Source organism: Psammomys obesus, unplaced genomic scaffold (assembly GCF_907164565.1).
Source record: "Psammomys obesus unplaced genomic scaffold, mPsaObe1.curated_primary_1811, whole genome shotgun sequence".
Taxonomy (NCBI): domain Eukaryota; kingdom Metazoa; phylum Chordata; class Mammalia; order Rodentia; family Muridae; genus Psammomys; species Psammomys obesus.
In genome coordinates this window covers 24628110-24653194 of record NW_026585895.1, presented here as the reverse complement: position 1 = coordinate 24653194, position 25085 = coordinate 24628110, and the positions used below count along the sequence as shown (strand labels likewise).

General features: G+C 42.0%; 1 protein-coding gene across 1 annotated transcript in view; it reads right to left on the bottom strand.

Moving 5' to 3' along the window:
- Positions 1-25085, bottom strand: part of Ccdc148 (coiled-coil domain containing 148) — a 225082-nt gene that overhangs the window by 101503 nt on the left and 98494 nt on the right. Inside the window, exons 7-10 of the mRNA XM_055600470.1 lie at positions 24069-24164; positions 23811-23992; positions 8303-8441; positions 5755-5961 (exon numbers count right to left, since the gene is read on the bottom strand). Coding sequence (XP_055456445.1) covers positions 5755-5961; positions 8303-8441; positions 23811-23992; positions 24069-24164 — 624 coding nt within the window. The remainder of the gene's footprint in view (positions 1-5754; positions 5962-8302; positions 8442-23810; positions 23993-24068; positions 24165-25085) is intronic.

Sequence of the window (25085 nt, the reverse complement as noted above, 5' to 3'; positions counted from 1 at the left end):
AAAAAAAAAATTAAAAGCTGATTCTCCTACATTAGAATTTTTCACAAACCCATCTGTAGAGACCATGGAGCAATAATCCAGTTAGGACAGGAGCCTACAAGAACCATGCGATATGAAAGGTGGCTCATCTGTAGTACAGCACCTAGAGTGAGCCCACTATGCACAGGAAGACGGCAGCTAGAACTCTGTAATGAATTGATACATCTTAATGACTTGCACATTTTGATGACTTAGCAGAGCATGAAGGCGTTGAGCCTGCAGAAGCGACAGCCGCAGGGGAACTTGTGCCCGCTCTCAGGCTCTGCTGTGCTGATCTCAAAGAGTGCTCGAAAGAAAGATTGTGGTCAGGGAGTCCAGGAAAAGGAAGCCTCTAATGGCAGTGCAGGTGTGCAAAAGAGAAGTGGGGGTGGGGGGATGCTGTGACAGACACACAGAGCAGGGCAGCAGACCTACGGGCAAGAGAGCAGACCCCTGGAGCTGTAAAGAGAGCGAAAGTGTCTGTGTGTGGTAGAAAAATCTCTCTCTCCCCCAAGAAGGCATCCAGCACTTTGTCGTGGGGACAGTATCCTCAGGATCACCAAGGAAGCCTGCGCCCCAGGAGGATGGCATGCCTCTTCCTGACAGGCACTTGTATCCACTGTCTAATGAAAATCTGGTGCAGAGGAAGGAGAAGAGTGAGAGGTAAGAGATTCTCTCAGAGACGGAGTCGCAGGAAAGCCTCAAGCTTCCTACCACATGATAAACAAAGTGATAGCAGTCATGAGGATAAATGCAACTGATCAGATTCACCTGTAACAGGAATAAAAAGGAACGAACTGCTGAGATGAAACACCATTAGAAGTTCTGCTTGTGCAGTAAGACAACTAAGGGAGATAAAGGGGATAAAAATTGGAAAGTAAGTTAAAGTATTGCTGTTCACAGATGATATGATAGCATATATAGGTGACCCCAAAATTATACCAGGAGACTCTGACAGCTGATAAACACTTTCAGCAAAGCGGCTGGATACAAACAATTAACTCAAAAACAACAAACAAACAAACAAAACCAGTAGCCTTCCTTTATACAAATGACAAACCAGCTGAGAAAGATATCAGGGAAAAAACACCCTTCACAATAGCCACAAATAATATAAAATACCTTGGGTTAACTAACTCTAACCAAGCAAGTGAAAAACCTATATAACAAAAACTTCAAGTCTTTGTAGAAGGAAATTGAAGAAGATATCAGAAGATGGAAATATCTCCCATGTTCATGGATCGGTAGGATTAACATAGTAAAAATGGCCATCCTGCCAAAAGCAATCTATAGATTCAGTGCAATTTCCACCAAAATTCCAACACAATTCTTTTTTTTTTTAATTAAGCGTGGTTTTCTTTTTTTCTTTTCTTTTTTTTAAGATTTATTTAATGTATTAAATATACAAAGTAATGCATGCATTTACACCTGAGCCCCAGAAGAAAGCACCAGATCTCATAGATGGTTGTGAGCCACCATGTGGTTGCTGGGAATTGAACTCAGGACCTCTGGAAGAGCAAGCAGTACTCTTAACCTCTGAGCCATTTCTCCATCCCCCCCAACACAATTCTTTACAGACCTTCAAAGAACAATACTCAACTTCATATGGGAAAACAAAAATCCAAGGATAACTAAAACAACCCAATACAGTAAAAAAAAACTTCTGAAGGTATCACCATTCCTGATTTCAAGCTATACTACAGTGCTGTAGTAATAAAAACTGCATGGAATTGCATGAAAACAGACATATGAGTCAATAGAATAAAATCAAATACCCAGATGTAAATTCACATACCAATGGCCCCCGATTTTTTATAAAGCCAGAAATATACAATAGACAAAAAGACAGCATCTCCAACAAATGGTCCTGGTCTAACTGGCTGTCTGCATGTAGAAGAATGCAAATAGACCCATACCTATCATCCTGCACAAAACTTAACTCCAAGTGGATCAAAGACAGCAACAAAAAACTATATCCATTAAGCCTGATAAAAGAGAAAGTGGGGAATAATCTTGAATACATTCGCACAAGAGACAAGTTCCTGAACAGAATACCAATAGCACAGATACTAAGATCAACTATAAATAAATGGACCTCATGAAACTGAAAAGCTTATGTAAGGCAAAGGATGCTGTTATTAGTACGGAATGGCAACTCAAAGAATGGGAAAAGTTCTTTATATCCAAAATATATAAAGAATCAAGAAACTAGACATCAACAAGCTAAACAATCCAATTTAAAAATGGGGCACTGATATAAACAGAGAATTCTCAATAGAGAAATCTCAAATGGCCAAGAAGCACTTAAAGAAATGTTCAACATCTGTTGCCATCAGAGAAATGCAAATCAAAATAACGTTGCAAGTCCATCTCATACCTGTCAAAATGACTAAGCTCAAAACCACAAGTGACAGCACATGCTGGCGAAGATATGAAGCAAGGGTAATACTCCTTCACTGCTGGTGGGAGTGCAAACTTCTACAGCCATGTTGGAAATCAATATGGCTGTTTCTTAGAAAATTGGGAATGACTCTACCTCAAGACCCAGCTATACCACTCCTGGGCATAGACCTAAAGGATGCTCTACCCTATCAGAAGTAGACTTGCTCAACTATGTTCACAGCAGCTTTGTTTGTAATAGCCCGAAACTGAAAGCAATCTAGATGTCCCTCAGCTGAAGGATTGATAAAGAAAATGTGGTCCATTTACTCAATGGAATACTACTTGGGTAACAAAAGCAAGGACATCTGGAAATTCCCTGACAAATGCATGGAACTAGAAAAAAAATCATTATCCTGTGTGAGGTAATCCAGACCCAGAAAGACACTCATGGTATGCTTTCACTTATAAATGGATATTAGTTGTAAAGTTAACAAACAAAACAAACAAACAAACAAACAAACAAAAACAATCATACAACAGACCACAGACCCAGAGAGATGAAGTAAAAAGGAGGGCTTAAGTAGGAACACAAGGATTTCCTGGGGAAGGGGAAATAAGGCAGATTTCACAGGTGGACTTCGGGCAGGTTGGGTTGGGGACAGGAGAGATCAGTTTGGAGTAGGGAGGGAGAAAATACCGGGAAAAATGGCTGGAATTGGGGGAGGGAACCACGTGGAAACCTAGTGCAATGGAATGTGTGAGAATATTCCTAGCAAAGATTCCTAGCAATGGGGGACAAGGGGACCAAGCTGGCCATCTTCGTTAACAGGCAGGGCCTCAAGTGGAGGGGCTGGGACACCAACCCAGACACAAAATTGTCGACCTACAGACTGTCCTGCCTGGAAAGTGTGCTGGGACCAGAGCCTAGCAGAAGCCTTATCGAGGAGACCAGAGAGACTTCATCCAGCAACTGATGGGAGCAGATGTAGAGTACCACAGCCAAACATTAGGTGGAGCTTGGGAAGTCCTGTGAAGGAGGGAGAGGAAGGGTTGGAGGAACCAGAGGGGTCAGGGACACACCAGGACACCAAGATGCACAGAATCAACTGACTGTGACTCATGGAATCGTGCAGAGATCAGACAGCCTGCCCGGGTCTGACCTAGGTCCTCTGCATATATGGTCTGGCTGAGTGGATTGGTATTCTTGTGGGACTCCTAACAGAGTGGTGGTGGGGTGCCATCTTTAGTCTACTTGTGGGACCCTTTCCCTCCTACTAGGTTGCTTTGTCCAGCTTTGATGTGATGGCATGTGCCTGATCTTACTGTAGCTTGTTACACAGTGTTTGCTTGATTTCCCTGGGAGGCCTGCTCTTCTCTGGGGGGAGGGGGAGAGAAGTGGATCTGGGGGAGAGGGAAAGTGAGGAAAGAGTTGAGGGAAAGAATGGAGGGGAATCTGAGGTCGGCGTGTAGTATATGAGAGAAGACTATAAAAAGTTTTCTTATCTGAGGGCATTGCTAAGAGTAGAGACAAGCAGAACTTGCATAGAGAACATGTAAAGAGCATACGATGAGGAACAGAAAAGCAGGGAATCCATGAGAGTAGTGGTAAGACTTGAGTGGAGGGTCCGCTGTCTAGACATAAGGGTATGGAAAGATCTGCAGCCTTTCTGTGCAAGAGAGAACCACAGTGAAGCGGTGCTCCTTAGTCAGCACAGTGAAAATGTGATGCGAATGATGTGGGCCGAAGATCTGTGCAGCCACTTTGGGAAGCCATTTTAGCATGATTTACTCAAGCTATATCCACCCAAACCTTCTGGTCCACCCATTCCGCTCCTATTGGAAATCTATTGATTTCTATTGATTGGTAATAGATTGGATCTATTGGAAATCTATTGGAAATCAATAGATTTCCAATAGAAATCAACATGTCGGTTCGGGAAGGCATGGCCAATTATGCTCAGAATAGCAAAAACTAGGGAAAAGGTATAAATAAATTGTATTTCTATAAAATGAAATACGATACAACACTATAAAGAACAAATTGTTTCGACATGAAACAAGGTTCAAGCAGATATTATGGGCAGTAGAAGTGAAAAGTCTGCACACTCAGTGATTGGATATGCGTACAGTTTGTAATAGACAGACACACCCTCAGTGATGAAGTCGGAGAGTGTTTAGGGTGAGGGGGCCAGGAGCAAGCCTCTGAGCCACAGCAATGTGTTTTCTGGGCAGTATAGTTTAGCTCAGTGTTCACATAGGGTGTAATAAGCAAATTTCATTCTGTAGCTCACCTGAGTGCCTGGCTGCACACATGGCTCACAGCACAGTTCCAGGGCTGATGGCAAGGCTTGCAAAGTGAACAGACTCAGGCTGGGAGTGACAGGACTCGCCCCTGACTCTGACCTCTGTTTCCCAGCAGCCTCCAAGGATTGCAAACTTGTGCTGGCTCTGTAGCCTGGGGTAGATCAGCCTAGATCCAACCTCTATATTTTTAGGTTCCAAACTTAGGCAGTGTGAAAAGAAAATCTTCCCACCCAAAAAATAAAAAAGGCTGACCAAGCAAGCTTTCTCTAATGTTTTCGAACAGGCATTTGTTTTTAGATATATCAATCACTATACCACTGTGTTACACCTGAACACCCTTGGCCCCTGTGACTGCAGAGGAAAAGCGCACAGCACATCAGCGACCCTACCTTTAGTTCTCACGGGCAGGCGGGGCCTCTGTATTTGTTTGAGAGCGGCAGACACCCACACTCCAGCTTTTCAACCACAGGCTCTCCAAGCATACTGAAGCCCTGCTCTCTGGTTCAGAGGAGAAGCCAAGGCCCATCTGCATCCCCAACACCTTGCTGAGGGCCACACAAGGCCATCAAGCTTGCTCCCACGCGCTCCGTGTGAGTCTTTTCTTCTTGGCCTTTTCAGCTCTGCCATGAGAATGGTGTCTGGCTCAGTGCCAGGCAGTTCCATCTAGCCATGCCTGGTGTATGGATGTCACCACTAAAATTTCAATACTAACACCCTGAATGAACTGCAGAATCTTATGTTTCAATGCAATGGTTTTCATCAAGACGGGTTTCAGAGAAACTGAACTTCAGGTAGAATTTGAACAGAAGTACAGTTTGTTTGTTTGTTTGTTTGTTTGTTTGTTTGTTTGTTTTGGTTTTCAAGACAGGGCTTCTCTGTGTGGCCGTTGCTGCCCTGGAACTTACTCTGTAAATCAGGCTGGCCTTGAACTCCGAAATCCACCTCCCTGTTTCCTGAGCGCTGGAACAAGAGGTGTGCACCATCGTGGCCTGGCCTGGGCAGGTTCTTAACGCACATCCTTGTATCAGGGCTCCTGCCGCAGCAGCTTACCTTGGCTTTCAGGTCAGCACACAGCTCCTGCTGCCGTTTCCTGTCCTTGGCCAACATGCTCTCCATTTCATGAGCTGCACAGGCCTCGACGAGGGTCAGCATGGCTTTCTGGATAAAGTCTCTCCTGTTCCTAGCCCAGCTGTCCATCAGGATTCTTCTCTGCTCTCTAGCAAAGCGATACTGGTCATAGTGTTTCTCGTGTTCTACCTGCAAGGGTGACAGATGGCAGTTGCTCATCATTCTGAAACGGACCTTTAGCTTATGTCACTGTTATGAAATGGACAAAATTCATTATAATTTTGAGCAACTGGGGACAAACAGCCTCACCATAGCCAGAAAAAAAAAAAATACACAAGCTTTACTTCTCAGAGACTGTGCCTAACTGACAACTACTGGTGTCACTTAATTTTCTAAATCCTCTGTTTCCTCAGATAGGATGGAGGCAGGCCAGGTGGTCCCTGCAATGCCTCTTAATTCTATTTCTCCCTTCAGTTTTTCGAGACAGGGTTTCTTTGTGTAGCCTTGGCTGTTCTGAACTCACTTTGTAGACCAGGCTGGCCTCGAACTCCCAGGGATCTGCCTGTCCCTGCCTCCCAGAGTCTGGGATTATATGCATGCACCACCTCGCCAGGCTGGCTCTTAATTCTAAATGGCAGTGCTTCAACAAAAATCAGTCTGTCCCCATATGTGATTTTAAGTCAGTTTTGCTATTTTATATGATTACATTGTCTCAGTTAAGCAATATACTTTACTGAAAAAAAAATTATGTGCATTGATGTTTTGCCTGCATACATTTTTGTGTGAGGGTGTCAGATCCCCTGGAACTGGAGTTACAGACAGTTGTCAGCTACCATATTGGTGCTGGGAATTGAACCCAGGTCCTCTGGGAGAGCAGCCAGTGCTCTTAACGACTGAGCCATCTCTTCCAGCCCTGCTAGAATTTTTTTTTTAATGTCACCATAATCAGGAAATCACAGTTTTGCTTTTAACCGCTAATGCGCTCAGCTGTTAGAATGCTTAAAAATAATTCTAGTTTTGACACCCTTCTGGCCTCCTCTCTTTTCCCCACCCTCCCCCCACCCCTTGAGGGACATGGGTTCTCATGCTGACCACAGGCACTTCCTCCAGTCTTGAATATAGTAGCCTTGGGAAGTACAGACTCCTGGGGGGTGGGGCACAGAGTCAGGAAGTGCAGGGTACCGGGGCAGAAGCCAAGGAGCCTGTGTTATCCAAAATCCCTGCAGGCGAGTGTACAATGACTCTGACTGCGAGAGGGAAGTCTTTGCTTTTCCAGTTTAGCCCACACCTCTGAGGCTGACATATTATTTGATCCCTAAGTGGCTGCTAGCATTAGGAAAGATGCAAGATAAGGTTCGCCCTGCATAAAACAGTGCTTTAGGAGGAGTTAATTAGGATCCTGATAAAGCAGGCCATGGTCTCACTTTAATCAGATAGAAAACACATCCTATAAACTTCCTAGCTTTGTTCTATAAAGCTGAAAATACACTTAACACTTGTCAAACATCAAGGAAGGGGAGCATAGACCACGCCAAAATCTGTAGCAATCAATCCAATGTAAAAAATAAATGTAAAAATCTTTACCACATCAATAGTAATAAAATATAAAAATCTACAGAGTTACACTTGATGGCTGGTTGCAGAGGCAAGCAGAGCTAATTGGGAATAAAAAGAAACCTCTAATGTGATCAGTGAAGAATTTTTAAAGAGCTACAGTGAGTTACTTAAAGACCAGAATTAACTGTTTGCTACACGGGGGTGGAGAGCGGAATGGGGCAGAACAAGGGGTATGGAAGAGGATGGCCACCCTAGCTGAGAGCTCTTTACCTTGGTTTCTTCTGCAGACATTACTGCAGAAGGACTTTCACGGGACTGACAGAATAATTTCCAAACACGTGTTGGGTGTATCCCACTCACCCCTTCATCTGAAGCAGTTACATGATACTTCATAGCACAGCTCACTTAAAAGTTAAATCTGCATGTGTCTGTCACGAGGTGAATTCCCATTGAACTAACTGGTAATGTAGCAACTTCTCGACTCTTGCCATTGTAGTCTTGCCTACCACAGAATGAAAGAATCTCTCCATTTCCTCCCTGGTAACTTTCTGTTGGTCCAAGTGAAGCAGCGTCTGTGTTTGGGACCATGTGGGAATCAGGCTGAGCTATGGTGATGGAGGCTAGTGCCATTGCCCAGGGGCAGGCTCTGAGGGTAGAAGGTGGGCAAGAGCCAGACACGGCAGAACCTCCATGGCGGGCAGGTAAGTGATGGTGCGAAGTCCAGGGGTAAAGCGGCTGCTCTGAAGCTGGGAAAGCATACACAGACTGACCCTGGACTTCCTCTAGACGTCACTGACTTCAAAAACGACCCACACAGGTTTGCAGTCTGTAACAGTACCTTCTATCATGAGGGAATAAAGAATCTTCAGAGTATTTTTAATGCGCATATATTTGTCTTACAAATTATGGAGCCCTAAGCGCTACAGTTCATGGGTATATAGGATACGCATTTTCATCATCGGGATGCGCTCACCAAATGATGCCTAGATTTGTACGGAAAATATCTTTGCAGCATGTCCAAGTACAGAGTCCTTCTGCCAGGGAGATTTCCAGGGTACTGATCTAAAACGGCCTGGTAGATCCACTGTTCTTCTTTACTTAGTTGGAAGTTCCTGGGAGCAATAAAAAAAGTCACACACATAGGTGAAAGATCACAGAATTTAAGGGGCTTCAACCTGTTCAAGCCATTGGCCTGTGACAATCATTGAAGAAGATGCAGCCTTTTTGAAGACAAGGTCTTACTACGTTGTTCCGGATGGTCTAAAGACACCCCCAGCTTCACCCTGGGAGCAGATCATGGGCATGCCCCAGCAAGCCTCTCGCTGAGGCATTTTCCCCTTAATGTTACCCACTGAGCTCTTGTTCCAGAGAATTTCTAAGCCCAAGCCCAGTGGGTTCTTTGAGTCCTTGGTTTGATCTTGCCAGAGTCCCAGGAATAATTTAAAGATGTTGGTGAGATACGATATTCTTTTAACACTTATTCTGTCTTGCCTATAGCAATATTTTAAAAACCATCACCAGTGAATGGAACAGATAAACCCTGGAAAATAGTTATTAGGGATAAAGATTAAAAAGAAATTTTTCTTATTCAACAAAGTTCCCATTTCTATACTAGAAAAAAACACAAACAAAAACAGATGAACATTTTATATAAAGAAAAATAAAGACAGATTGGGAGGCATTTATTTGAAGTTTGATCTCCAAAGCAAGTCAAGTAATCTATTACTTTATTCTCTTTACCTCATGCTTTGTGAGTAATGCTACATATTGACAGTGAAAAGATAAACAATGCTGCTACATTTCTGATGACTAAATAAATAATTTGGGTTTTTATTACTGTGTGTGTGTGTGTGTGTGTGTGTGTGTGTGTGTGTGTGTGTGTGTACATGAGCACACAGGATGTTGTAGGACATCTTACAGAAGGTGGTTCTCTCCTTCTACCATGTGGGCTTCAGGGGTTGAAATCAAAGTCATGAGGCTTGAAGGGAGAAAGTGTTTACAACGGAATCACTTGTAAACAAGATGCTGCAAGTTTCCCAGTCACCTGTTCTGTCTGCTCCATCAGCCCCTGTCCCCTCCCGCAGCTTCTAGCTATGCTGTGACTCGCACTCTGCATGAAGTATTACAAAGTCCTGTTCAAAGTGAAAAAGTTGCATCGTCAGTTTGAACTCTCAACTGAATTAATGCCTCTTTATGTTCTGACTTTATTTGCATGTTATTATTATTCCTGCTAGGTAAATTAGAATAATCAAATACACATGCAATCAGAGGAAGTATTAATAGCAGCGAATATTTCTTTGATCCAAAATGGATTGCCATTGTTTATTCCTACTGTATCAATGATATTACAATTATGCAATTTAATTTTTTTCATATATCTTTCTGCCTCTAAAAAAAACATTTGACATTTTAAGAAAATAGCCCTACCCTTTTAATGAGTGGAACAAATGGGAATTCTACCATTTTAATACGAGGTTACCTAGTTCCTTCACTATACTGATAAGGAGTATGAGAAAAAAAAATTCAAAAGAAAAAAATCTCCATCTCTACTATATAAAAGGAAGGAATAGAAAGTGGAAGGTGGTCTACCAAAAGGAAATTGTTCAACATGTCATAATTATCTAATGCTGGGGAAATATTAAAATGAAGTCACTCGTGACTACATTGAGTGTTTTGGTTCCAACCGGATGGATTCTGCTTGTACAGATAGCCAAGGCCTTCTGCAAATAAAACATTTCAAGTAGGAAAATTAACCTAGGAGAAAAGCTGGCTTGCATGCCCTTGGCATTTAGTATGCCCTCAGGCTGTCAAAGACAATGTCGTGTGTCCTCTCTAAAGGACCGCTTTCGTTCACGGATGCATTTGAACAGCAGTTAGCAGGAGAATGGCTTCAGTATCACCCCACAAGCAACAGAAGAAAGTCCATGTCCTTGCTAATGTTTTAAACTATTTCTAAAATCAAAAGGCCTCGAAAACAGTTGAATTTCCATCCTTGTCTGATTCATATGTATGTGGGCATTCCCCACAGGGGAAACGGACAGAACTGGGGCGCCCGCTGAGTTTCTCTTCTTTCAAACTATTCTTTGTCTTTATAATAGGGGATAATCCCCACCACCAAGGGGCACCTCACTCTGAGCCTCCCCTCCCACACTGTCCCCATGGCCAACCACAAATAGTAGCTGACATACACAGGTCAATGAGGTTAGCCCAGTCGGATCCCTCCAACGGGGCCAACTCTCGCACCAGTCCGGCTCAAAGTCAGCCTCCACTAGGATGCCCTCCTGCCTAGGCATTCTCCCCTCCTCTATTCTGCGGCCCTCATAAGCCTTCCTAGAGCACCTGCTGATAGTTCCGCTGTTCTAGGAACCTGTCTCCATTTTATTTCCATAGAACTCATCTTAACATAATCCACAAGCCATCTTACCCACAATTTTCAAATACCATAAACGGTTTGATAAATGGAGAAGTACTTTTAGACTAATTACTTTGATGGCTTCGCCTACTGAATAGTGGTGCAAGATTGTAGCTGTCCACAATGTGCGAATAGCAAACATTTACTGAAACGCTTTTCGAATACAAGCACACATTAACCAGCACGCACTGTTATAAATAAATATAGCAGCAGAAGAGTTTGTAGCATTTGGTTCATTTTTTTTTATAAATTGCATGAATGTATTAATTGGTTGCTATTTTAATGACATTAAAAACCACTTAAATGTATGAGATGACTATAAAACAGTTAAATCAGACATTTCAAACTAAGGAAGCCTTGTACAGCGATGACATCCATTTTGACCTTCCAGCTAACTTGCGTAGCTTCACCTCCCAACTGTCTTTCTCTGTTTACTAAAACCACAGGAGTTGTGAGTCATTTTTCTAGTAGAAATGAAAAGCATGCTGAAAGAAAATGGCATGTTAAATACAATATGACTGTCTCCAGATTACTTAGAGCAGTTTCCAGAGAACCAGGCTCAAGTCTAGGGCAAACACACACACATGTGCAAACACAAGTATCCATCACTTTTTGGGAGGGAGGGGAGAAGATTCGCCACTGCATACAGACCTACCCATGTATGTACACACGAGCACAGATGGCACAGTAAAATCCAAAAGGAGTGAGTGTTCAAGCAGAGCAGTTTACTCAGGTGACAAAGCAGACTTTCTTAGAAACATGGCCTTTTAGACTCTAAGATAAAATCATCTTCACAATATGCATGTCTCTAATCTAAAACTTGGACATTAATTTCTCTTGATTAAACCTTCATTTTTTTTTCTTTTTACAGAAACATATATGTAAAATAACTGAGTTAGCTTTTACCTGCCAAAGTTCTTCAGATGATCCACTTCCCTGGTGATTTTGCTAACAAAACACACTAGGTTACAAGGCTAATTAAAATAATAGTAATAATAATCTTTACCTACTCTCTGAAATTGAAAATTGTTTAGTGCTTAAAGTTTTCTTTAAAAAAAAAAAAAAACGCTAAAATTGTCCTAAACTTTTACGATTAAAAATGTCTCAGACAGGTGCTCAAGAGATAGCTCAGCAGTTTTGAGCACCGCAGAGGGCCCAGGTTTGATTCCTAGCACACACAAGGCAGCTCACAAACATTTGTGACTCCAACTTTCTGGGATTCAATGCCCTCTTCTGGTCTCCTTGGGCACCAGGCATGCATGTGTTACACAAACATAAGTGCAGGCAAAATTCCCATGCATGTAAGAGTAAATTAATGAAGTAAAAAAATACCTCCAACAACAACAAAAAAATATGTGTTTGCTATTGAACATTTCTATTTTATTAGTCCTCTCAAATTTTATAATTAAAATTGTTTTGCAACTTTTGTCTTCATTAGAGTACACCCAGACTTCTCAGTTTCCATGTTTATCGGGCATTTCTGACATGGCAGGATTTCAGGATGCAGAAAGTAAGACATGTGTCACTCAGCCCCTGTTCATTCTCCTCCACCTCCAAATACTAAAGTTCACACGCATAGTTCATAATGATTTTCTAAAAAGGTAAGCCCCAAAACAGGTCCTTCAGAAAGCAAAGGGAGCTAAGCTGGGAAAATGCAGTTTAACCCTGGCTGAATTCTACTAAATTTCCTGTGTTTGGGTCATTCCAAAAAGCCTGTGTTGACTCACTATTCACTAAGCTACCACTCATCATGGTGAAGACCTCAGATGCTGACGCCACCTTGACTCAGTACCAGGCATGAAGCAACACACATAGGCCCAACCAAGGAGGCAACATCATCACAACCTGCAGACACTGAGAGACACTCCAAACCCAGTGTTAATCAGTGTAGGCAATACTCCATCCCAACTGAAAGACAGAGAGAGACACCATTAAGTGAGCAAACCTTTGCATTATGGGTATTCCAGAAGAAGGGAGGAAAAAGCACATAGAATCTACTCACCAAAATAACTGTCAAGGCATTTCCGCAACTAACAAAAGATGGTCATGTAGGTCCAAGAGGCTCAAAAGGACCCTACTAGATTTGACCAAAAGGCACAGTCTCTGAGAAATATTCTGGAGGCACTGCAAGGAGGATGAGGCAGGGCCTGGAGAGATAGAGGGCTTGCTCAGGAAAGAGCCTGCTGCACAAACATAGCAATTGGAATTTGACTCCAGCACCACATAAAGGCCAAGCATGGTGGCGCTCAGGAGGCATGTGGAGACAGGAGGATTCCCCGCGGCTCACTGGACAGCCAGTCTAGCTCATTTGGTAAGCTCCACACCACTGAGAGTCTGTCTCAGAGAGGATGACACCGAGGTCATCTAGCCTCCACACACATGTACATGCCCACACACGTGTGCACGCGCCCATGCACATACACAGGTGCATTGTACAAGTACAAGAGGATTCTAAAAACAGCAAGGAAAACATGACAAGTCATTAGAGAACTTCGTTAAATGGAGAGCCGACCTCTCCATAGAGGTTTCGCAAGCCAAGAGAGAACTAACTGCCTGAGGCATCCTAAGCCCTAATCAAACAGCTCAGCATGCTGTACACAGCAAAGCTCATTTCAGAAATGCAGGAGAAATGTAAAGTGTTTCAAAACAAACACCAAGGAGATTCCTCAGCGCCAGCCTGGCCTTACAGGAAGCATTCAAGATTGTCCTACAGAGACATGAAGAACGCTTACTACCAACACCACAAAAATGTGGGAAGTCGACCCAATAGTAGAGGAGGTGCACAGGAGAAAAAGAGGAGAGAATCAAACTCTACCAACACTGAAAACAAACCCACCTACGAACAAGAGAGAAAGGAAAAAAATTGCAAAACAACCTGAGAAAACAATATCAAAATCACAGGTGAGTTTATGTATCAAAAATAGCCTTGGATGCAAATGAATTAAAAATCCCCTCTTAAAAGACATTGATTGTGGATAGGGAGAGGATCTGGGTTCAGATCCCTAAAACCCATGTTGAAAGCCAGGTGTGGTAGAAATAGAGACAGGCATACTCTGGAGCTTCCTGGCCAGCCAGGCTAGCCAGATCTGGGAGCACCAGGTTCCGTAAGAGACACTGCCTCAAAAAAGAATAATAATAACATAATGAGGAAGGAAGGCACTGATGCCAACCTCTGCCCCCTACACTACCCACACACTTGTACATCAGCATGCACACACGCGCACAGAATATGTATACTCAGGTGACAAACAAGCATGCAAATAATTTTTTAAAGCCACTCTAGATTAGCTTACGTGGGAAAAATTAGTAAGACTCAGCCACATGCTGTATGAAACTCAGCTTGTTAGCAAAAATACACAGAAATCTAATGTAAAAGAACAGAAAAAGGTCTATCATGCAGATAGGAGCCCAAAGTAACAGGGACAGCTATTGATACAAGAGAAGACAGACTTTGAGTTAAACATTATGGGAAAAAGTACCGGCACAATACAGTGAAAAAGGGACACATTCAACAAATTCAACAATTATAACCATGTTGACATCCAATGTGGAACCTCCAGCTATAATGAAACACAGTGCGATTCAAAATTAGGAAGATTTTAAATAAATAAGCTAATGATCCAACTCAAGGAACAAGAAAAGCAAAATCAAACCAAATCCAAAAGTAGTACAAAGAAAGACTCTACAAAGGCCAGAACAAAAAGAGAAAAGAAAGAAACTGAGATAACATTAAGTTATAAACTAGTAATTTTGATCAAAATCTTTAAAACAATACTTCCAAAGCTTTATAACAAAAAGAAAAAAGTCTACAATGGTTCCACATCCCTCAACAGATGCAAGTGTCAGCAATGAGTGGGAATTTTCTCTTGGAATACACCAAGAAAAGTAGAAGGGACAGCGTCCAATGTTGGCTGTCTGGGTCAGCTAACCACTGGGACTAAGCAAAGCTTTAAAGATCAAAGAATTACGCTGCTTTCTCAGAACTTCTCCCTTTATGTAGTCACTCTTGGCACACAGACAAAACACAGGTCCACATGCAGAACTTGAGACTGGTCGTGCTCAGGCACTGAACCCTCCCAACAGTTCTGAGAGTCCATGTTCAGGACAAGATGCCTGCTGGTGATGAAACGGCAATGTTTTAACGTGTGGCTTCCATTCATCCATGGGCCCACGGCATCTCTGTTATGCTATTTCATTCGCTTTCTTCTCTCTTATCTTCAGGCAACAGCCACATACACAGGCATTTGCTTGTCTAAACTTTTATGAGGCCGCGTTGTCTTCTTACGCTGGCTTTTCCTAGTTCATCTTTAGTAACAATAGAGTGTACGGTTTGCTGTGATACGAGGGGCCAACGCGTGTGTTTCTCTTTTTACTTAAGGACATTGATAGAGTTACACTGTGTTGGTAAACACGGGAACATAAAGGAAGATGAACTAAATGGTGAAACTTGTTTTATTCATGCTGGGCATAGTGGTACAAGACTGAAATGCCGGCACCTGCGAGGTGGCGATCAGGAGCTCAAGCTCACGTGACTTCATGAGTTTGAGGCCAGGCTGGTACATGAGAGTCTAAAAAACTACAAATCGAAGATAAAATAAAATGATTAGAAAACATAACCTGGGTTGATTTTCTGGAAGGAAGGATAACAATATCCTTAACATCCTTTGCCTCAGAGTCTCTGTTTCTAAAACGAAGCTGAAGAGAATTATCACAGAATTATTCAAAAATATAGTGGCAAGCCAGTGTGTTTCGAAGTTTCTAAAAGAATGTAGAATATCTACTACTTAAAAAATTAGTATTCATCTAATAAAAATTCATGCAAAAGGTTATTTAGTAGATACTTCAAACACAGGAGAAACTGCAAACAGCGCTGGACAAAAGAACAGCGAGAGGTGGACTCAAAACGGGAGGAGCAGTGGATACACGTACACTTTCCCTTTTCATAAGCAGTGACGCCCACGTTCTACTCTACGATGGCTCTCGGGTTGAGATTAACTTCATTTCTTCTCTTTGCTTATCTCTATCCTAAAATTTTTCTGTAGTGTCATGACTTCTGAATTCAGAAACAAATATACCATCTGAAATGTTCACAGAGTGCTAAAAACGCTGTCTTGAGTGGCACCGACAAAAAAAAAAAAACAAAAAAACAAACAAACAAAAAAAAAAAACGATAAATATAAACAGTGAGTTGAAAAACGTGGTACCAGGGCGCTGGCTATTTCGTGTGGGCTCATTAAGCAGCGTTCAGATGCAGTTCTCGAAATATTAATTATGAGCCAAGAGTATAAAATTTAATATACCTATCAACAATAAATTGTAAATTACTTGTTATCTTGCTATAGTTGTCTACATATTGACTTAGGATCTGACACAGCTAAATGGACCATCACACAATTATGTCTCATCTATATGATTAATTCATCTAAATGTGCGGAAATTAAAGCCACAATCTCTTTTGAGTCTAAAACAAGCAATTAAACTCGCCTTCGTGTTCTTAATGACACAGCCTGAGCAGAATCCAAAGCGCTTTGCCAGCATGATGGATGAAGGGTGAGGCCCCATTGATGTCAGATGGTTTTTAGAGCAGGTTTTAGTAAATTAGACCATCTTTTAAAACACGCTCTGTAGTACGAGCGTGTTTCAAAAGCTATATCAAAAAAGTGTATAATGGCTCAAATTCTAAAATATTTGGTGCATGTTGCAATTATAATATTCTAGAAATATTGGTTACATTATATTTGAATTTTTATTCTTTTTAACTTTTTAATACAACTGGTTAAAAAAATCTTAATTACGTATGTGGCTCACATACTTCCCTTAAACAACACTGATGTGGGACTCAGGCTGGTTGACCACCGCCCTAGGGTGTGTAAATAGCTTTCTTAGGTGGGCAGAAAGGACCTCCTTCCATTGAATTGCTAAGGGCTCAAAACTCGGAAGTCGCCCTCCTTCCTGTGAGGGGAAGCAGCTCTCCTTTGAGTCTTTGCTCCTTTGATTCTTCCATTGCTTGAGACAGGACCTGTTTTCCTGATCCAGGCAGGTCTCAGATTCACAGTCCTCCTGTTTTCTGCCTCCCAAGAGGCAAGCTTACTAATGCGTGCCTCACCTGACAAAGCACAGCTATTAAAATGAGATAAACTAACCATTAAGGTCACAGGTACTTGTCATATCCTGCAACAAGCACTCATTAAATATCAATGATCTATTGAACTTTTAACTTAAATTTTTAAACCTGTGATTTGTGCCGTAAAAATAAGAACCAAATATGTCAAAATGTTTATAATTTCACTACCTGGGGTGACTCTGGTTATTGTTTATTTCAATGACTGGGTTTCCAGTCTTTTTTCTGTGTTAACACAGACATAGGTGTCATACTTTAAGAAGAATGAAGAGACTTTTTTATTATATAACCTACTCTGTGACCTGCTTTGTACTTACATAACATATATTACAGCTATTTGTGTCATTAAAAATCCCTATGGATTAGAATCAGGGTAACCACGTGCTGTACGGGCACAGCCAGATGTCACTGCTGCCTAGCGCTTGGCTGTTTAGGTAGCATCATACTATGCTTTCTATTGCTGCGGTAAACATCACGGCCGAAAGCAATGTGGGGAATGTCATGTTACCATTTATAGTCTATCATGAAGGGAAGACAGAGAACCTGGAGGCAGGAGCTGATGCGGAGGCCATGGAGGAGTGCTGCTTACTGGCTAGCTCTCCAGCAGGTCAGCCTGCCTTCTTACAGAACCCAGGACTACCCACTGAGGGGTGGCATCACCCACGGTGGGCCAGGCACTCCCACATCCATCAGTAGTCAAGAAAATGCCCCAGAGGAATGTCCACAGGCCAATGTGAGGATGGCAATTCCTCAGTTAAGATTCCTTTTCCATGAGGACATTAGCTTGTGTCAGGTTCACACAACACTCCCAAACAAAGGCAGTCTTGAAGAGTTTGCTTCCAATTGGAAGAAAAAGAAATAAATATTGGATACACTTGAAGTCAGATATTTATTTCACTTTAGTGATTTTTTTCTTTCATTATTTTTTCTGATGAAACAAATATTATTTCAATATAAAGATTATGTGTGTGTGTGTGTGTGTGTGTGTGTGTGTGTGTGTGTGTGTGTAGGCTAGAGGTGGATATTGGATATCTGTCACTCTTTATGTTACATTTTGAGCCAAGGTTTCTTATAGAACACTCTGTTAGGATAGATAGAGTACTAATAGAAATTCATTCTATTAGTCCTGTTATTCTAAATATATAATCCAGGTATGGACAGAAAACCTTTTGGAGCAGCTTGGACCTCACAACCATCTCAGCTCAGATACAAGCTCTAGGTGGTATGTTTTGAGCTCACCAGTTGTTTAAGGCTAACTAGTCATTAGGCTGTGAGGATGTCCAGTCTGCACCTCCCAGGGCAGTTCACAGCACTCACCTTTTCTGTGGTTGCTAGGGAATCTGAACTCAAGTCCTCACACTTGTCTTTTATTGACTTCTGTTGGTGTACTTTTTAAAATCTCTCCTATTTACATTCTTTTTATCTCTTCTCCCTACTCCACCCCAATTCCTTCCAAAACTCTAACATCAGGTAGGAGAGAGAAAGGGTTAGTGGGAAAGGGGGTGCAGTTCTCTTGGCTGCTTCCTGCTGGTTAGGGTCATCGGGTTCCTTGAAGCCAGTCCAATCCTTGTTTCAGGAGATCTCCAACTTCTTGTCTCCCTGCATCAACAGCAACAGGAGCTGCAGGGGGGAAGCAGCAGCAGCCTTGTTCTTTCTCTGAGCTCCTCTACACTCTCTGGGCTCTGGCACTTATTCTGCCTGCAGAGTCCTCAGATTTAAACTATCTGAAGCTGGTAAAGACCTCCTCTCAGAGCCCACATGAGGCTAACAGTCTGCTGCTTTGGACCATCTGAATCTGTTCCACATCCCACACCTGGGACCAAAACAAAACTATGTCCAGATCCACAAAAGACTTTAGTGACTGAAACATGTTCCTGGCCCCACATAAAGATTTCTGGTGCCATCGTGACCTTTGGAAAAATACCTTCTGGCTTTGAAAAATATCATATGCCAGTCATATGTAAATAGCCATTTCCCTCATACTATTTTTATTCCTGGATAAAGTACTGGCCATTCTTACAAGGCAAATATTTGAGTCTTGTTTTATTTTTCCATTTCTCTGATAAGTACAGGGGTTCATAAGTTTCTGACTCATTTGTGTTTAGAATTACAACTGTGGAGTTCCAGGACAGTGTGACATCTCATCACACAGCGTCTGAATCACGTGATCTGGAACACTTGTCCCCACCTCAGTTACTCAGGGCATGAGTCACCTGTGCTAATCCCAAGTCTCCTCAACCCCAACATCACTCAGTCTCTCTCTCTCATTCGCTCTCCCTCCTTCCCTCCTTCCTTCCCTTCTTCCCTCCTCCTTCCTACCCTGCCTCTTTCCTGAAGTTTATCCCTTACTCCATTATCCCCGTAAACATCAAACACATTTCTGTTGCTCCCATTTTAAACGAAACCAAAATATAAGAGAGTGGGGAACTCAACAGCAAAAGGAAACCCTGATCTCCTTGGCAGAAAAAAATCCTCAAGTTGTCTACCATCATTGTCTTCTGTCCTTCCCTTCCCAGTCATTCAAACCCACTTCAGACAGTCATTTATATCTGCTTCTTCAATGAAAATGGCTACCAACACTCTCCTCTTAGAGCCAAACAGCTCTCAGTCATTGACTGAAATATGTAGCAATTATTCAGTGAGCCATCACCTCCTTTGGCATATAGTACAGGCTGCTTTGTCTTCATCTGTCTTCCCTGTCTCTCTACATTATTCTATCTATCCATCTATCGATCTGTCATCTATCTATCTATCTATCTATCTATCTATCTATCTATCTATCTATCTGTCTATTTATCTTTGGCTGCTTCTCCCTCTTTTCTTTTCTCTGATACTGTCCTGGTTACAAGTCTGGAGAGGAGTTTTGGGCCTCTTTTCTTTCCTGAATCATTGCTTTGGTGACCATATCAAATCTCATGTTAATGACTCACAGAGTATAACTCTAAACCAGATCTTCTTCCTGGACTCTGAACTCACAAAGCCCAAAATGTTTACATAAAACTCAGCATGTCCAAGCCTGGACACCCGATTCCTTCCCCCTCGACCCCTACAGAGTCTGCCTGCCCACTCCCATCCTCTTTGATGCCCAATCCAAACAATCCAAGTGTGGCAGGCAACTCCTACAGTTCTCTGCACTTTTACTTTTTTGACTCTTTGAAAAGCTGACCAGCAGATGCTTTTGCTCGACCCTGAAATCATGTCCAAAGCTCAAGGTTCCCCACCACCTTGATCACGACCACTGTCATCTCCTCTGCTCATGTGTTTGACCAAACACTAACCAGCACAGATAGTCTTGAAGATTTTGCTACCAGAAAGAAGAGAAAAGTTAATCTCTAACAGCCTTGAGGTCAAATGTTTATTTCACTTTAATAGTTTTTTTCTTCAGTGTTATTTCTAAAGAGACACATGTTATTCACCCATTATAAAGACTGTGTGTAAATGTAAGGTGTGTGCATACGCGTATGTGCACAGGGAGGCCAGAGTTGATGTTGAATACATATCATTCTCCCCCTTATATTTTAAGACAGGTTAACAACTTTTATGTGTCCAATCTATTCTTGTGCCCCGCCCCCACCATCATTAAGCACAATAAATGTAAAATGTGATTCTGTCACAACATGAACCAGGGCTTTACACTGCTCTCTTCTGCTCAACACCATCTAAGACAGGGGTTCTCCACCTGTGAGTCACAGATCCCTTTGGGTGATGAGTGATCCTTTCACAGGGGCCTGCATTTCAGATACCCTGCATATCAGATATCTACATTATGACTCATAACAGCAGCAAAATTGCAGTGATGGAGCATCACTAAAAGTAATTTTATGGCTGGGGGATATCATAACATGAGGAACTTTATTAAAGGGTTGCAGAATTGGGAAGGTTGATAACCACTAGTCTAAGGGCTTCAAAGTCACTCACAAAAAAGATGAAGTTGGAAAATGTCTCTAAATAACTTACTTTGTGGGTGAGACTGGAGCTCAATGGTACATCACTGGATGAGGGAGCATGCACGAGGCCTTGAGATCAACTCCCAGCAATACATGCCCACACCCACACACATACGCAACATAAATAATAGCTTATCATTCACTCTTATCTTTTGAACCTCATCCAAATATTCTGCTGATCTGTTGCTGGATTGCCAGACACTGGACTCTTGTTGGACACACTCACACCTCCCATTTGAACATGGGCTATGATGTTCTTATGTCCAATGTCTGCATGATCAGCTCTCTCAACCCACTTCATTATTTCTCATCATGTCATTGTCCAACTGGGACCTAGTACCAAGGTTTGGTTTTTTTTTCTGTTTGTTTGTTTGTTTTTAGAACTGCAATCTGCCTTCTAAAATCTCAGCATGTGCTCTGACTCTAATCTATGCCTTTGCAGCACTTACCATCTTCTAATACCATAGAGCAAAATTGCTTCATGAACCGGGTCCACACTTTTGTGTGTTGCCAACTTGATCACAAATGTGATTTAAAGAAGAATAGCCTCCATATGCTCATCGATTTGAATGCTTAGTCCTTAGGGAGTGATGTTACTTAAGAGGAATTAAGAGGTGTGATCTTTGGAGAAAGTGTGTCCCTGGAAGTGGGTTTTGGGGTTTCAGAACCCCAAGCCAGGCCTAGTGGCTCTCTTTATTCCTGCTGCCTGCTGATCCAAATACAGACCGCTCAGCAACTTCTCAAACACCATGTCTGCCTACATACTACCTGCTTCCTGCCATGATGATAGTGGACAAAACCTCTGAACTATACGCCAGCCCCAGTTAACTGGTTTACTTTTTAAGGGTTTCTTTGGTCATGGTGTCTCTTCACAGCAATAGAGCACAAACTAAGACAAGTATTGAGAATTTATGCTTGTAGATACCACATAAGTATTTGCAGGAATTAAGAATAATTTTCTTCATCTCCTTTGCTATTTTTTATTGTGTTGCTTATTATTCAATTGGTTTTCAAAGTATTTTTATATATCAGTTATTTTAATATCTTCCATCTCATTTGTTGCCAACATTTTTTGTTTGTAGATATTTTTTTAACCTTTGTTATTTTATTATATGTCTTAAAAAATTACTTGTTTTAGCCAATGAAGGTGGCCCTGCAACCTCACCTGAGGTCTCCCTCCCCAAGAGCCAATGAATGCTACTGAGTGTTGTGCATTGCTGCACACACACAAAGGCAAAGCTGTGAGTGACTGTGTCCAAGCCTCCTCCTTTCTGCCTCACACAAGATGCACTATCTACTGCTCTCTTTGGCTCTACGTTTGCGGCAACTCCTCAATGTTGTCCATTTCGTAAGTGTACATTTTCCTGCTTTTTCACCTATAAAATAACTTCTATGGCCATCATCCACAAGTCCAGTCAGTCTTTTAAAGGTTTTTGCTCACCCTTTCACTGCTGCGAGAAATGCAAAGCAATGTATATGTATTTATAAGTACATTTGTTTGATATGTTCTTGTGCTATGGAAACTATGAAGAAGATATGTTTCGTGACTGAATAGGTTCCAGCAAGCTTCTGTATAGAGATAAATCATTAAATAACAATTGAGTAAAGTTTGAAAACTATCAAATAAGAAAGTTTTTAGAAACAACTAAAAACCCAGGTCACACTGGCTTAATATGGTAGTATGGACAAATAGCCCTTATAAAGTATATACCCTCTTAGCCTGGTGTGGTGGCAGAGGCCTTTAATCCCAGCACTCAGGAGGCAGAGGCAGGTGGATCTCTGTGAGTTCAAGGCTAGCCTGGTCTAGTGAGTTCCAGGGCAGCCAAAGCTACATAATGAAACCCTGATTCAAAAAGCCAAAAACCAAACTAAAATAAAAATAAATACATAAATAATGTACACAGTCCCACAGATGTGCACACACACAGGCCACGAGAATTCTCCCGAGTCCCAACAGCAAGAAGTAAAAAGAAAAATAGTCATACTAAAGTAAATCAAGATCCTGATAGATTGGAGGTTCAATTAGTATTATAATTATGTCATTCACTCTGCTAATTAGAGAGTGTATTTATATGCCTTTGTGCTCAAAGCTGCAAATGAGTGCTGCAAACCACCTCTAAAGTTATCTTTCCTCCTCTGAGAAACCTTCCTTGAAAACTTTTTGGGCTTTACCAGTGCTTTCTTGTTTACTGCCAGAATGTTCTTCTTTTCTTCTATTAATTTCTGCATGTAAATCATATTTGGTTAGGGCACCTATCTACATTTCTTCCCCAAATAAAATTCTGGTCTTCTAAGAGGCAAAGCCATTTCCTAAACTAATCTAGAACCTCCTTCTTGAACCTCTTTCAAAGGAGCTTAACAGATACCACTGTCTATTATGGATTTTCCAATAGATATTCATAAAATAAAACATATAATCACTTGCATTAAAAGCTTGTGGGTAATATGCAAAATATTGCATGAGCTTTCTGTTTTTCCAGAACAGAGATCCACCTGCCTCTGCCTTCCAAGGGCTGGGACTAAAGGTGTGTACCACCACACTAGGCTCAATACAACTCTTACAAGCCTTGGTCTCAAGAAAATACCTTGAAAGCAAGAAAAAGCAAAGTAAACACACAACATTCTTTCCAGTTGGGTATATGGTACATGTCTGTAACTCCAGCACTTGAAAGGCTAAGAAAGGGGACCCATTGGTGTGAGACCAGAAGACACTGCAAGTGACTGCCAGAGCAGTGTATGGCACAAAATGAGTCCCTGTCTCAGAAACCAGTGGCCAGAAGAGTAGTGCTGTAGCAGCACTCACCTAATACTTACAAGGCCCTGCTTTACAGCCCTAGCACCACAAAAAAATAATAAGCAATATAGGACCCAATCTTTTCATCCAACAAACTAGCCCAAACCTATGTTGACCATATCACAATCACTTGTAACTAGAAGTACAATGGCCCTGAACACAAATTTAAATCCATCACTAAGGAGTCAGGGAGTTATAGCTGATCACCTGCGTATGTCTTCCAATTGCAGATCAAAAGATCCAAGTTTCTCTTGATATTCCTCTGTAAAGTCATAGAACTCATTAAGGATTGACGATTTCAGGTCAGGGTATGGGCACTCCAAAGTTTCTAACTCCATGGGCTGTTCGCTGAGCAGGTTGGCCTTTTCTTCTGAAGAATAATCTAGTAACTGAAATGAATGATTATTTTGTTTAACAAAAATGAAAAATGGGGGAACGAGTCAATCACCGTTGCATTACACTTACCTTCGCACTCCAGTCTGAAAGGTCTTTTTCTGTGTTCCATTGCTCCTGATTAAGCCTCTCAAAGGCAGCCTTGGATTGTTTCTTGACCAAGTCAACCTAGAGGGTGTGTGGCATGTGGTCAGGAAGTGTGTGAATTGCTGCAGTTCACCCAAGATTATTTCTATTGAAAGACACCATCTCAGAAGCCAGTAGAAGGTGAAAAATTAAAGGAGGGATAGTCCTTTTGAAGGTCTATGAAGAAAAGAGCAGTAGAAAGACAAGGCTTATCAAACAAGCAAGCCTCAGTGAGGATTCCAGACCTTTGACCAAACTAGGGCTCTCTGCTTTATAGCCACAGCAGCCCTGTTCCATGTTTGGAATCATTGATGGTAGGACTTCAGTCAGACTCTTGCTCTCAAGAATCCTTGCTACTGGTCTACAGCTAGGCACAGCTAAAGCTTTTTATTATCTATGAGAGCAGTGTAGCATTATAGGACAGCTGACCAGTAGAGAGATGAGAGTTCAGCTCCTACACCTACCATAACAAATGAGTAAACAAAGGCACACAAAGAGACAGGCAGGGGAGAAAAGAAGTATGAACCCAGGATGACCATTTGGGAACAACACGGTCAGCAAAGAATTAACAGGCAGAAGATGTCATCATCCTGACAGAGATAAGAGTTGGCCTAAGGGTTTTGGGACAAGAGTAGGTTTGACACATGAAGGGCACAGCAAGAAGGTCATCCTCTGTGGGACCAAGCTCACGTGAGATGGGACAGTGTCACAGAGGAGATGTGATGGAAGGAGGAAGATTCGATGAAGGGGCTTGTCGTGGGCTTAAGGACTATGAAGAGCCTATGAAGGGTTCAGTAGTCAGACAACTTGATCTCTCTGTCCTGGGGCAGGACCTCAAAATGTGCTGGGAGGAGGGGCAAGGATGATGGCAGGAGGATGAGTTAAATGAGGGTGCCTGGACATACTCAGTCAAATGCTGATATTGAGGAGTCCTCTACTTAACCACCCAAGGGAGATGGTTGC